This window comes from Strigops habroptila, chromosome 4 (assembly GCF_004027225.2).
Source record: "Strigops habroptila isolate Jane chromosome 4, bStrHab1.2.pri, whole genome shotgun sequence".
Taxonomy (NCBI): domain Eukaryota; kingdom Metazoa; phylum Chordata; class Aves; order Psittaciformes; family Psittacidae; genus Strigops; species Strigops habroptila.
Window position 1 is genome coordinate 8,195,365 of NC_046358.1, and position 15,133 is coordinate 8,210,497.

Sequence of the window (15,133 nt, forward strand, 5' to 3'; positions counted from 1 at the left end):
GTAAATAAACTCTTACTGCCAAGTAGTTTTCATTTCCTTCCCATGGTTTGCTGTGATTTTTTAAATTTTGATAATGAGTTCCTGAAGCACTGACTTTCTCCATCCTGTGCAGTTATTTGTAGTCAATGGTAAGTCAAAAATGTAGTCCCATCTTTCCACTATGTACAGCATAAACAGCTGAGATCCCAGCTGCTTTTCTTTGCTCTGCACCCTTCTTACCTGAGACAAAATGCCATCTTGCTCCACTGTGGTCATTGTCATGTACACGTCCAGTGTTATCTCTGACAATGCAATTTCACATCTCCCAGCTTCCACAGATGCTAATAGTTCAAGCGTCTCACATGCAGGTGAGCAACTATTTTATAAACTGACTCAGAGCCCCACCTCTGCCTGATTTCTTAAACCCAGTTATTCCCCTCCCATTTTCTTATGCTAGGAAGCTGAACTTTGTGGTCAAGTAAGTAGGAATACCTTTGCGTGTAGAGCAGGAGGAAGTATGCAGTTTGAGTCATTTGCCCAATACTGGCCAATAGCAAGTGTATAACTAAAGGTAAGAAAAGGATTCCATTTTTATCTGAACTTTCCACTTACTGAGACCTCAAAGACTACAGAAATACACACTTTGCAATAAAACACAGCAACAGTACATTAATTGGATGTAGATTATCCATGACAGTAAGCAGATAGGATAAAACAGCTAAAGAAAAAAAGAAAGGGGACAACATTATTGCTCTCACACTAAACTGGTTCTTGCAAAAGCCAGTTTAAGGCTTTCTGTACCACACGTCCCTACAATCCCAAGTCTACACGTGTAGAGCAGACACACACATATGATGGTTTATATGTACTCAGCCTTGGTCCAGCAGGGCTGGGTCTCTCCTCAAGTCATATTCTTTCCCCCTTCTTTCCTATGACTTATTATTATTTTTGTTTAGATGAAGAGTCCTGAAGCAAAGACTTTCCTTAGCTTAGCTCCACCCCCCATTAATGCTTCTGCACCACTTGCCAGCTCAGACTCTGGCTGTAATCTAGCTGCATTTAAGAGCCCATGTCTGACCCAATGAACTCTGCCAGCCAGAGGCAAAACTCAGCACCGACTGCGCTCTGTCCTTTTCACCCCTGTGAAGCTGGTGCAGGGCACTTGTGCCTGCCCTGTGAGCACCAAGATGCCTCCTATACCATTGAAACCAGCACAGCTCCCAGCTCACTGGAACGGGATTAAAAAGGACTGCCAAACATTGTTGTATATTTCGCAGGCCATAACAGATCAAAATCTCTAAGGGAAAGGAATCCTTTGGCTTCCCTGCTCTCCCAGTAGGTTGTCTATGAGCAAAATGTTACCCATTCCCTGAGCATTCTTGAACTTACTGGTTAAATGTTGCTACCAGCCAGCACAGCCCCCCTTTGCACATTCCCATGCAAAATAGTGTCAACAGTCATCACAGTCAACTTGGTAGAATAAGTTTTTGCCATAGGCTATGTTACTTCACAACGCCATGAAGGATTGTGTCTGCATACATGGCATGGTTCCTCCATGTGCCAGCTGCAATTATGTAGCTTAATGAAATGCATTTATCATTAGGTCACAGAGAACTCTTGGCAACTTCAGCGTCTTTCAGTCATAGTTACAGGCAATGCTTTATTACGACATCTCCTTGGAGCGCTAATCTATAAACCAGACTGTCCACCAGGACTGGAGCCTGAGACTGCTGCTCCCACAGTGCCGGTGGCCAAAAAGCTCTCGTTTTCATGAATAACATTGGCAATCTACATCAGAGACAGCCCTGTGGCAGGAAGGAACTGTGGCTCGCTTTGTACCCTTGCAATCTATCTCAGATATTCCTTTATCCACGGTGCTCACAGCAAATATTTTCTATGCTCTTATGATCTTTGCAGAGATAAGAACAGTTTTGTTTTCCTGGAACAAGGAACAGACTGTGAACCTGGAGCATATTACTGAAATAGCTGAATATGTGGGGCAAGGCAGAATTACCATTTCGCAAACAAGCCTTTATTGTCCAGTATTGTATACAGAAAATATCTGCATGTAAATAACATTTCTTCAGAGCCGGAGGTGGTACGAGTTTATGGCCACGAACTCTGTTTACGTTTTCACACCAGGGATTTCAGGTTCAAATGGAGGCAATTCCCAGGTTTATATGCAGAGCACATAGCACCATATTTCTGATTATGACTAGTGAAACTACCATAGAACAAAAAAATCCCAGCAAAAGCTCGTATTTGTTCAAAACCTAAAGAGTCTCAAATGCTAATATTTATGCCCTGATCTTTAGGCTTGCAATATTAGGCTATAGTTACACAAAAAAGTAAGGTTTGGTCTGATATCGTAAATGTCAAAAGTGTTGGCAAAAGCCATTGTGAACCAATTTGTAGAGATAATTTGTCATTGTTTCTTGCCAAAATGAAAATCCTCAGAGTGTCATTTTGCACCAAGCCAAACATGTTACTTGACTGTAAATGAAACCTGTTATTTTCAGGTTGGGTTCTCTGGGCTGACGAGGTAGGTGGTCTATTAAAAAGAAGCTATGTTTCAAAAAAACTGACGTTTCATAGAACATTAACATGAAATGTTTCAACTTACCCAAGCATTTTCCCTGGTTTATTTTAGTCCTGGATTATGACATCTAGCAGATAGGGTTTTTTTCACTGAATAGACTCTCAGTTCAAAATTTTACCAGTTGTCTTTAGGACACAAAACTTCTTCTTAATAAAAAAGTGTATTTTTGATTTGAACTGCTCCTGGAATGCAAAGGTTGTTACGGACTTATAATTTTTACAGGTCACCCCCAGCACTTTCAACAGTTCAGAAAAGACATGTTCCATAAAAGGGAAAACGAAGAAAGTTTAAAAATGCAAACCCACAGCAAATGTTAATGGTTTTCTGCTAGATCCCATGGAGCATCTGTCCAGACTGCTCTAAGATGGTCTTATTGTTTCAGACTACTCACTCCTGCTTATCTGCACAGTTTGAACAGGCAGGACTGAAAAATAAGCATTTCTGTTGGCAGGTATATGTCCTAAACTGTTAAAACAAATTACATTGAGTAAAACAACAAAGTTTTCATTGTCTACTGGAAGTACGACATTTTCATTTCCAGCACTTTTTCATTTTAATTTAAGAAAGGAAGTTTAATATGAGAAGTAACTCAACTGGGAACGAAAACTCCAGCATGTTTTATTTTGAAAGTTTCAAAATAAACTGTTGACTTTTTTATATACTGGCTCAACACAATACAATCAATCAAACCTGTGATATAAATTCACAGGAAATTTTGATGTGCCCAAATTACACCTTTGCCTTCAAAAAAAACTTACACCACTTCCTCCTAAGTAGCTCCTTCCCATCTATATATAGCCTAAGAGAGTCCAGGAGGTGAAGGTGATTCATGGGGCTGGCTGTGTGCACATACTTGTCCCTCTTACATTTCCAACCTCTGCAGCTGCTTTTTAGGACACTTGCAAAACAGAGTTGACCCAGGGATCCAATGCCATCTTCCAGTCATGCCTCAGGTTTTCTTCATTTTCCAGGGTTGGATGTACCTTGTGTTCCAAAAAGAAGAACCGTGGGGAGCAGAAGTTTATACCCCCTTCTTACAGCCTGTAGGTGTGTTGGCTGGGTTGTACTACTGTACCACTCTGGTGCTAAAAATTATTTTCCTATATATCATACAATATAATAAGTTAGTCACAATAAGTAACACTATTTAAAAAAAATCTAACAAGGATTTTAAGTAAAGAGTGATCTACAGACAACCTTAGTTTAGGGAACAAAGCATATGTAAAAATGTCCCAGGCAATGTCTTTGCCTTTAGAGGCCACTTCATGGGAATGGAAGAAAAAAACCCCAACAAACCACTGAGCCACCTGGGGTAGTTTCTTTCTGTAGTGCAGAATGGCCGCTGTTCAAAACCGTATGTCCCTTCTGTGTCCTAGAGCATGAAAAACTCATCTGAGAAGATAGGGGCAGCTGGAGGGGCGGTTAGCACATGTTTTGCCTTCTTTCCATTGCTATCTGCAAGGCCTGCTTAATCATCTGTGAGTTGTTCAGGATGTTGTATTCACTGAGATTCAGCAGCCGGCGATAATTCTCATCGGTGTACCTGACCGAGAACATGCAGTAGGGAGAAAAACGACTGCTCAAGTCAAGTTGTCCTTCCTCCATCTCTGAGCAACAGCGCTTGACGCCTGCAGGGAAAGAGAAGTTGCTGCTGTGACATGGTGTTTATCTCAGTCAATGAGAAGTTGCCCACAGCAGCCCAAAGAGGGGCGCTTTTCTATGGAAGGAAGTTTATAGGGTTTAAATGTGCAAATAATGCAGGTCATGTATCCCCACCCCCTGTCAAGAGAACATTGTGTGCTTGACGTGATGAGTGAAGAAGGAAGTGAGGGATGGCATCGTAATGGTCATCTACAGCTTACTCAAACATGTGCCTCATTAAACCCATGGATCACTCAAGGATAGCAGCCTGAAAGGGTACTCCAATAGCCAGTGCACTGCAGATTTTGTCCTGAGCAGCTGGGACCTCTATGTTCCCTGACTGAGGGAGGCGAGTTGCTAGTAACAGAATAGAATTTGTGAGACAGAAGTAAGAAACATCCAGAAACTTAGTTCCTGCAATTCTGAATGCAGTCCCAGGGGGCTGCCACCAGGATCCATCTCTGCCTTTCCATTTCCTGTGTCTCCCAAATTCCTCAAAAGCAGAACTTTAGACTTTACCTCCCTGCTGCCAAGGAGAAAAGCAAATGCATCCTAGTAACTGACAGCAAAGGAGAGGAATGCAAAGCAGGTGGCCTGGCACAAAAAGAATGGCAGGCCCCGAATACACTGATCTTGACACTGGAGAAGTCCAGTCTGAAAGCCAGGTTCTTGCTCCCCCACCATTCGTACATGACACTATGCCTCCTCAAGTGTAGAATGAAACCCCTGGATAACAGACAATATATGTAGGGAAAAATAATCTGAGAGCTGAGTCTGTCCTTGTAGAGCCACACAGATGACAGTGAACACAGCAGCATTGGCAGGGATGGGGAAAAGAAGTTTAACTACTTAAAGTGCTCTCCCATGAGCCCAGCCACCATAGTCCGCCAGCAGCAGAGAAAAAGGCTCTGTCTGAGTCAGGAAAGCAGGTAGTGGTGTCTTTTGTTTAATGCTTTGCCACTACTTGTAACTTACCAGGTGCTTTGTACTCCTGGAAGGTATCATTCACAAGGGGAAGAAAAATCACAATCGGACATCCTGGCAAATCTGAATCTTGGAAGATGTAGCACTCCTTCAGATTTTTCTTGTCTTCATCAGTCAAAGAAATTTTGGGAAATGGGATTTTCTGCTCTGAATAGTATTTGTACGCCTTATCTAGAGACTGGAGTATCACAGAAATGGTCAGCACTAGAATTCAATTTGGTTGTCTTAAAGCCCTCAACTTGTTATCTAGTATTAAGGTTTAGTGACTCAGATCCATAGGATGATTTCCTTCCAATCAAGGGTTACTCTACATACAATTACCACAGATAGTAACCAGAATGCTAATCACAAGCTGTAAACACAATTTAAATTAGAGAAATCATCTAAGACACTGCTTTTTAAAAAATGGGAACAATTTGCAGAAGTTTAGTGTAAAGCATGTAATTTTAGTAAAGGAATGAACCGGTGCTTAAATATATTGCATTGAATTAATTAGAAAACTACAGCTAGAAAATGTTGAAGGTACCTTATTATGTGCTTGGAAGCCAGGAGATAAGAAAGTTAAACTTGAATGTGCAACCATGTCTCTACCTGTGCAGGCATTAACAATGTTAATTGAGATTGATATTTTATTGAGAAAGTCTGAAACACTAGGCTACACTGTACCTTCTTCCTGAAATGTTTAATACAATATCATGTCCTACTATGTACTGTGTTATTCACTCCGCACTATCTCGTAGTGGACACTATAAAATAGGAAAGAGTTTCTACTAAAGCACTTAAAATTGCAGCATCCTTTCTTCTTCAGATTAATCTAGACAATGTATGAGGCTGAAATGAAGAGTCAGGATGAATCACTTCTTCATCCTTATTCATATTCCTATGCATGGTCTGGAAACCTGTTTGATTCAGCATAAAACAGAAAAGGCTCTTCTCATTATTCTGGAAGAGACCATGCTGATATTGTCTTGAATAATGAACATTCAACATGTTCATAAACCAGCAAGAGAGACTGCAGGAATGGGAGGAAGAAATAGGAACAGCATTAATCACTACAGCAAAAAAGGTAGGGTAGTGCAGTAGTTAAAAACTGAACAGCCAAAATAGCTAGCAGTTCTAGGCACTACAGGCTAGACACTCACAAGCAAAAGGAGAAACAAGACAGGGTAATAACAAGATCCTCCTCACCGATGTATGTGATCCAGTAGTATAACTTAAATATATGATGACATCCACTTCCCTCTGTGGCCTTAAAAGTGGTGGACTGCTAGTATTGATGAAAAATCCAGCATCTATCATGCCCAGGTGATCAGAGTTTTCCATCAGCTGATTGGGACATGAGTCTAGCACGGTGTCTAAAAGGAAAATTTTTCTCGGAATAAGAAATGATTTGCAGGTATTTTGACTGGAAAACGAAATGCAAGGTGGAACTGACCATCCCAGAGGCCTGTTTAGTTTAATTGCCATACTATCGCATTGTCGAATAGACATGGGAAGGACTGCAAAATGCCACCTAAATTCCTGTTCTGAAAAATCCTCTATGTTAAGTTTCCAGGCAAGAAATTCCAGTAATTTGTCATATTCATTAGGGCCAGTAAACTATTTCTAATACAAAACTTAAACGTGCCTTTCTTCATTTCAATCATTGTTTCATCTTTTATCCATTACTGACTTGTAGAACACAATATCCCCATCCCTTTTTACTTTTGGATTTATACCTCTCTCTCTTCTTTGGACTATGAAGCCCCATTCCTTTCCACCTTTCTCTCGTAGTTTGCATTTTCTGGGATATTCCAGTTGCAACTGAATTTAGAAGCACAGTCTTGCCAAAGTAAGCTTTTGTCCATGTTCACTCTGCTATTTGCTACTTTAAATTAGGTTCTGTCAGCTACAAGCCTACCCTCTTAGTCTGGACCACAGACATCTCAGCTAAAGCACAAAAACGCATGCTTATATTTAAAAAGTCTTAAACACCTGGTAACAGTGAAGTCCTAGTCTCCTCTTTCCATTCAGAAAAGAAATGTTCTTTCAGGAGATTTTTATTTCCCTGCAAAACCTCACAGGGTTCCTTCTTTAAATTCCCTACCCCAAAACGACCTGAAAATGATGCCTGTTAAATATTAGTCCCCATTACCTTTCCATCGACAGAAGTGCTCGTTCTCCATGTAGTTGTTATGCAGCTGGTAGCCCTTCAGGAAGTTGTGGTGCTGGGCCACGGAGAAGCGGTCGGTCAACGCTCCCCGAAGGGCACTAGACAGGGGACCAGGAGGAGTGTACATGCGAGTCCTCAGGTCGTGGGGTCTTGTAGGCAACACTGGGTCTTCATCTAGAGGAGGGGAAAAACTGGTGAACTGGTTGTCAACTGATGTTTATTTCTGGTTGTTCTGGTGTGTAGGAGATCTCAGGGGTTGTTCGGGGATGATTCATTTAACACACAAAAGCTACTCTGAAGGAGATGCGTGGCTGCTGGACAAAGGTCTGCTGATGGTCTTAAGCTTTGGCCTGAAGACAGTTCACCAGAAGCAGTCTTTAGTCCTGGTAAAGGGATGCCTTTGAGGAAATTAGGCAATTCAGAGTGTCCTGTCAGAAAGTTACGTATCCTCACAAGAAGATATCAGGAAACAGAGGCAAGCATGGAGAAAATGGCGGTGAAGCATATGTTCCCACTTACTCAGATGGGCAACAACAGGGCACCACAGGGTCTATTTCAACAGTGACAGCTTCTATCTGATAATCACCCATGGCTACATGAGCATATGCTTAATCAGTAGAATGTCAGCACCCCAGGAAAACCTCGGGCATACATTCATATTTAGAAACTAGAGGGTGGCTACATGGCAGCATATGTGGGTGAAAAGTAGAAACAACACAAGGTGTGGTTTCTTGAAATCACAACCTGCTTTGCCAGAACAAGTGGCTGACAATGCAGCAGGAAAGACTTGGTGGTTTCTGTGATTACGCAGATGTACGTCTTTGTTTTCAGGATGTCTGTAACTGTAGTTACTATCATATTAAATGATTCAGCAATAAAACCATGGTTTCTATATTGCTTCAGAAAAAACCCTCTGGGCCTCATTTATCTTTGTACCAGGATGAATCCAACAAAGTAATTAATGTATTCAGTAACAAATTAAAAACCCAGGAAATATTGATTAACCAATTCATACTCACATGTATTCTTTGCACATGCAGTAAAAACAACTATTCTCTGCCACTGGTTCTAGGTTCTGTATGGCTGACTGAGAATGTGCAATGCCAAAACACCTCTTGAGAAATGTGTGACCCCACTAAAACTTCCTCTTAAGGACAGAGCTTTTTTATCAGTAGGATTTTAATAAGTCTAGTAATTAGAGCAGCATTTCCCTGATTATCCTCTTCCTCTTAGTCTTTATGGTGGGAGGGGAAGTCACTATCTCTTAAGAGGATCGTATGCTGCTGGCTTCAGCGTAGTTGATAGGATGATACCAAAAGACATCAGAAGACCAAGTTACCACAAATGAAAAGCTTAATAATATCTCACCAACTTCTTCTATTCTGTCTTGTGTCCATCTCTTCCAGAAGTCCTCTGAACTGTGGGACAATCCCCATATTTGTAATAGGTTCACAGAAAATATACTGCTCCACATACCTGTAAAAAGGATTAGTGAACACAAGGACATGTTCTAACAAGAAACTTTTTTCCTTCTGTTCTCACCTCCTGGATTAATTCTTGAATGAGTCTAGTTCAAACATTTCTAAACTTTTGGGCTATTAAATACCTCTTAACTTTCTATGGCATTGGTTCAGGTCATGCTGCTGTCAGTTCTGCACCTAACCTACTGCATGGCTCTGCTGCACAATAAAAAGAAGAATGGGAGAGAAGTAATGGAGAAAAGAACACTCACTGGAGAAGTGAAATAAGAGCTCAGATAACACAGACATCACAAAAATATCCTCTCTATCCCTGTCTTCCTTACTCCAGCTTCCTTTTTTTCTGCACATGCTCTGGTCAGCTTTCATGCACCTTGAACTCTTTCACAGCAGGATGAACCGGCTCCTGAACTATTTGGGTTGCAAGAGAAGATCTCACACCACAGCATGTAAAGGCTCACAGATCCAGTGAGCTCCCGCTCCACTGTTCACTCTTTTCTACACTCAGGATTGCCCCTTTCTGCCTCCCCACAAGGGGAACTGATGCCTTTGTTGATAAGACACAATACCACCATTTCATTTACCATTGTAAATCTAAATATGTGTTCTAATTAGTCTAACACAATCAGACTTCTTCATTTTCAGCAGGGTGCAGAAGCCAGTAGAGCATACACAGTATGCAGAAAATTTCCCACTAATGGGCCATGTAAGAAAGGCCAGCCCAAGTGGTAGTAATTTAAAGATACTCTTTGGGATTATGGACTATTTAAATATTACAACTGAAACCAAGGAGCTTCTGAGCAGCACGAGTGTAAGAGATGACTGAAACCAAACTCACATTGCTCTGTGTTCGCTTCCCAGTGATTGACTCCTGGATAAAGGAGTATTACTATTTTTATACACAACCCACCAGTACAAGTCAGGGACTGACCAGAGAGCTTCAGAGACCCTTTGCTTCCGGTCTCATTTTCTGTTCTGGGCAGCCTGCATCTTTAGTAATGGGATTCTCTATATGGAGTTGAAGTTAAACCTCACAGTAGAAGCATAGCTGCGGGTTTCCTGCTGTCTCAAAATTTGTTGGAATGCATTCAGAGAGGAACCAAAGGAATAACCAAAGTGGGAACTATTCCTTACAATGAAAGTATTAGGGAGCTTTACCTATTCCATTTCTAATGTCACAAAAACTGTACATACCAAGACAGTGACAAGAAACTGAAAAAAAGATGCAGGATTTTTTATTGTATTCTTTTGGACAAACTACCGCACACCCCCATTTGCCAGCAAGTGCTATCACTGCAGCGTTCAGTACCTTAGACCAGAAATATCCACCCTCTAGTTAACAGTGTTGCATCCCTCCAAACCACCTCTGTGCCAGGACAATGCAATACATCACCTTGCAGGTAGCAGATCCGGGATTCAGGGAGCTTTTTTAACAAGCGTCCCATGAAGAACTCGCTTCCAAAATGCTCTGTGCGGACGAATGCACCGTACTTCGGAAGTCCCACCTCGTAGGGGGTGAATTCCACCCACTCTGCAATACAGCACAACAGGACACTTAGTAGGCTCTCAGGCAGGTGTGGAAAGAGAGGCAGCTAGGGCATACATCAGTCTGACTTCTGATTGCTCCGTTGCATTTGCCAAGCCTTGCTTATAAACGACAGTCTGCAGGGCCAGGCAGCTGAGCTCAGACACTGTGACAATGGGGAGGCAGAGGCGGTTAATGCTGCTCATGGTGCTGTTGCCCATGGCACAGGGTGCATGTCGGGAGCACAGCAAGGCTCCAGCTCTTACACACCCTGTGTGCATGCACCAATCCAGGGTTCTCCAGCCTGCATGAGGTTTCGCTCTGCGCTTGCATATGCCATACCTAGGTGAAAGTACTTCCACTGTTCTCAGTAAATTCAACTTCCCTTGAATAATTTGGTTATGTGCAGACAGGTACTCAGCTCTTCGGAAATCAGTTTTCTATAAAGAGGCCAATTATAGTCTTGGTATGTAGAACTAAGGAAGACAGAACTAGATTTTCTCAGACACCCTCCGCAAGTGAAGTGCAGTTGTCTGATCCTAAGGTCCTTTCCAACCCTAACCATTCTATGATTCTATGATACAACTGCAGTGTGAGCAAAGACTGGGACAGAAAGGTCATGGATCATAATTTCCTTTTTGTTCAGAAGTGGTCCATTTTTTCACTTCAATCAGAAAAAATTTGATCTGAACTTCTTCTCTGCCTCTTCTCCTCCTCCAGCTGCTTCTCCTCATGCAAAAAAAAAAAAAAAGGTAATAACCAGAACAATGAGCAAAGAAAAAGATTCAGCTGGGAGTAGGTTGGATGCTTTCCCAAACTTTACTAGAACTATGAGGTCTTTCTTCACATTGAAAACATAACTGGGCATTGACAAAAAGCAGTATTTAGTTCTCAGACAATTCCAATATTTTTTATTTTAGATGGATCAGATAATATTTCAAAAATGGCCTTTCTGGCAGGATTTCCACTGTGTATGTCTAGACAGTGAAAAGCTGATCTCAAAAAGCCCTTGTGTTAAAACTGTAAGGCATAGAAATGCTGGTTATTTCTCAAAAAAGCAACTAACACACCAGGACTGTTTTCTCCAAGTGCTACCAAGCAGAGAAGAATGAATCACAGGAATCCATTTGTCAGTTGTAGCCCCACATGATCTGAAACATCATTTCTACCTTTGAAATCATTGGTGCTGTAGCTGTTGCGAACATTGACTGACACATAGATGGGCAGCGGGTTCTGGCCGTCACACAATGCTTCTTGCTGTTCTGAAAGTTTGTGGGGGTCTTTCTGGTTTGAAGGAAAACAGTTACGTGAGAAGAGATGGAAATGACATATGGTGAATTCAATGGCCCTGGTGCTGGAGGAGCCAAGTGGGTCTCTGCCCCCAGCACACAGGATGTGCCATAGCAGCTCCATTGCACAGAGCACTGCAGGCACCCACCCGCCTGTGACAGACCAGTCTCCCACGGTCCGTTCTGACTTTGCGTATGGGTTCACAAAGAGGGAAAGGGAGGAAAAACTACTTCTGTGTACATGTCTATATGTACTACAATGTACCACCCTGGCAAGCAGGGGAAGGGGCAAGCTGCCCCTTAGGATGAGGGATGTAGTGACCAGTCCTTGCTCTCCTGGGCCTGAAGGAAGGCCTTGAGTATATTGGCACTGAGTTCCTTTGTTAGTACACAACAGCTATCACAGCCCTGCCTTGCAAGGGGACTGGAATTTGGCAGCAAATCATTCACATCCCACCCAGCTTTTCTGGAAAAGCATATTCTCACTGAAGAGGGTTGTAAAAAACATTAAATCTCATGAACTGCAGATACATCTAGGAGCAGCTTGTTTTGGCAGTTTAGGGAGAGGTTAATGGTTATATAGCAATAGCCAGTACTGCTCAAAGGGAAATGTGTTTGGCTAGATTGTGAGGGGGACCTCATCCAGCTGAGATTAAGAGAGGCAGCTATTCAGCTTATACCTTTTTTTAGTTTGTAGTGTTCCTCTCTGTATTTATTTTCTGTTTCTATATATATATTAGATTACATAAGTAATTATATAAAAATAAATAAATAAATCCAAATGAATGGCTGAATGACTGCAACATTTCTGCCCCTACTGAAGGACACTTCTGTTCAATCCTCAATGACTCGTCCCTTCCTACTTCCCCAGTGCCGAAGCACACATCCTTGAACTATGGTCCATCTGGGCAGAAGATGTAGACTGTTGTACTATAGGGGTAGAAACCACTTCAAATAACAGAAAAGCAAATTTCTTATTGCTTGTAAAATTCAGTCACTTAAACCAGTTACTGTGTGAGCAGTGCTTGTCAGCAGAAGTAAAATATGCTCTTACTTCCAGTGTATCTGCAGATCAAGTTACCTGCCAGTAGATGCAAATCACCAAGCACTCTAGCTGTTTCATGCTTGCTTCAGATAGTTTTCACACTGTTGAGATTACTCTGCAGTTAATCTTTAACTCTTTTTGCATGTGCAGTCTGCATCTTAGGCAGACTGCCTGAGATTGCCAGTTAAATACCAGCCAGAATTCAAATGGCTGCATCCACAACCTAATGTATTAACATACAGGACGCATTTCTCTCTAGGCAGACTAATAACACAAATTAAAAAATCTGAGAGTCTGTTGACATGAACAACTCTACTCTGTTTTGAGGTATGTTCTTTGAAATCATAGGCTGGTTTCCTCTCACTCACAAGGAGAAAAATCCATGGTTCTCTAAGATATGAAATATACATCATACCCCATCATTTAGCAAGTACTCAATCATGAGCCCCCAAAGATCTATAAATGATGTCCTGTATCCCTCTTCTTTACGCTGACAAAGCTGCTTGTTGTAATACTTCATGCGATCCATAGAGAAACAGCCTATCTTGCATTTGGTTGCTTGTTTCTGGGCTTCACCAATATGTGATTCTAGGTCCTTCTGCGACCAGTAGGCATCTCTGTATAAGTTGGCCATGGTCCTGGAGGAAGATAATACAGACAGCAAGAGTCAAAAGAAGCAAAAAAAGACTTGTTATTTTGTGCCTTTTGGAACAGAGGTTTACATTTAGGGATTCACTTCTGCTCTTACATACTCTGATTTTGCTGTTCCGTTCAGCAGAATGAACACTCCGGAGTTTCTATGACTGTTTTATACATGGCCCTGAAGGATAAGATGGGTTTTTTATGTGCTTGAATTATTTTTTTAAACAGGACTGGCAGCAGCATAAGGGATAAAATTGCGAGCTGTGAACACAGGCACCTTTCTGAAGCACAAATTAGGCAGAAAATTATAATAAATATTCTTTGCTTGTTTTCTAGAACCGTAAATGAGTTCAGACCAGATGCTGCCTCTTGGCTTTGTGTCACTTACTTAGTGTTAATCTTATGATATCACTATGCTTTATTTTAATGCCATCCTCTATTTTACCAACCTTTCCTACGTGGGACCATCAGATATTTGGCAGTTGTAGGTCCTGTGAACAGAGAATAATGCTGCTCAGAGGAACTCAATCCTTTCCCAAACTGACTGGTTACAGCGGTAAGTATTCACTGTCCTGCAACTTTCTCTGTGTAACTAGTTAGAAAGCAGAGCCAGTCTCAGAAGTTACTGGGAACAACTAGGACACTGATGGATAGAGGAAGAGGCATGATGCTACAGGCATCCACAGGTACATCCACAGTAACTACTTAGAAACTATTTGACAAGTGTCATTGTCACATACATATTTAACTGCTGCAAATGTGGAGTTGAAAAGCACAGTAAAGTATTGCTAATAAAAGATTGGTGCATCAGATTAAGCAAATATTTAATAGCTTGTTACTGAGAAACAGCCTGTTTCTACGATGTTAGAAGAAAATCTCCTGATCTTGTCTGTTTTCAGAAGCTCCTCTCTGCAGCAAAAGACCTGGTCAAGCCTCCTGCACAAGCTGGCTTACCACGTGGTGCCGGACAGCCCGCTGATGTATGTTACACAGTCCAGGAGATTTAATTTCTTGAGTCCCATGAGGCTGCCATATAGTCCTGTCATTGACTTCAGTCCTCCGCCTGTCGTGATGATAGCCACAACGGGGACCTGTTGGGCAGAGGAGCATGGGACATTCACACTGACAACACTCAACGTCACATCCGAACTGCAATGGGTTCTGGCCACCACACCCAGCCCAGGTCCTAATCTCAGACCATGGTCCCTTTTCAGAAAGAAAGGCTCCAAAACTAAGCTGTGACTGCTACTGCTGCTTCATTTTGGATAAACTTTGAGAAAAGTTTGAGATTAACTCAAACCTAGGTTCTTGCCCATCTCTGTGGCAAATAGTGGCATAGATGAACAAGAAGAAATACTTCTGTGGAGGCAACAATACATTCTCTCTATATTTCCCACTCCTTTGACACTTTTTTCTTATTTCACACATCTACTACTACAGTATGAAAATCCATGTCAACTCCATGAAGAAACACACTCAGTCGGCAGCCAGTGCTGTTAAGCTACCCTCATCAATGCTGTTATTCTTCAGTATAGTGAAGTTACTTTAAAATAAATTTTATTTAATTTATTTGAAGGAATTTTTAAATTGCAAGAAAGGGAAGATATTCTAAGAAGCACTCATATTTATCCTAAACTAGCAAAATGAGGAAATTTGAACAAGGAAAGAAATTTTTGTCATGCAATGTGTTTAATACCCACAGGGTATTTCTGAACTAAGCCAGTTATAGAATAGGATGTCAGGGATGAAGACACCTCAAATCTGACAAATTCCAAATTGACAGTCATGAAGAATGCAAT

The 15,133-nt window shown here is 41.6% G+C and overlaps 1 protein-coding gene across 1 annotated transcript in view; it reads right to left on the reverse strand.

Annotated features, from left to right (window-relative positions):
- Positions 1-4,000: 4,000 nt before the first annotated feature.
- The window catches only part of LOC115607298 (cytosolic phospholipase A2 epsilon-like), a 32,982-nt gene continuing 21,849 nt past the window's right edge, over positions 4,001-15,133 (reverse strand). The window contains exons 13-21 of the mRNA XM_030484427.1: positions 14,289-14,425; positions 13,108-13,330; positions 11,528-11,642; positions 10,227-10,364; positions 8,724-8,831; positions 7,338-7,529; positions 6,392-6,558; positions 5,195-5,381; positions 4,001-4,206 (exon numbers count right to left, since the gene is read on the reverse strand). Of these exons, the coding sequence (XP_030340287.1) occupies positions 4,001-4,206; positions 5,195-5,381; positions 6,392-6,558; positions 7,338-7,529; positions 8,724-8,831; positions 10,227-10,364; positions 11,528-11,642; positions 13,108-13,330; positions 14,289-14,425 (1,473 nt within the window). The remainder of the gene's footprint in view (positions 4,207-5,194; positions 5,382-6,391; positions 6,559-7,337; positions 7,530-8,723; positions 8,832-10,226; positions 10,365-11,527; positions 11,643-13,107; positions 13,331-14,288; positions 14,426-15,133) is intronic.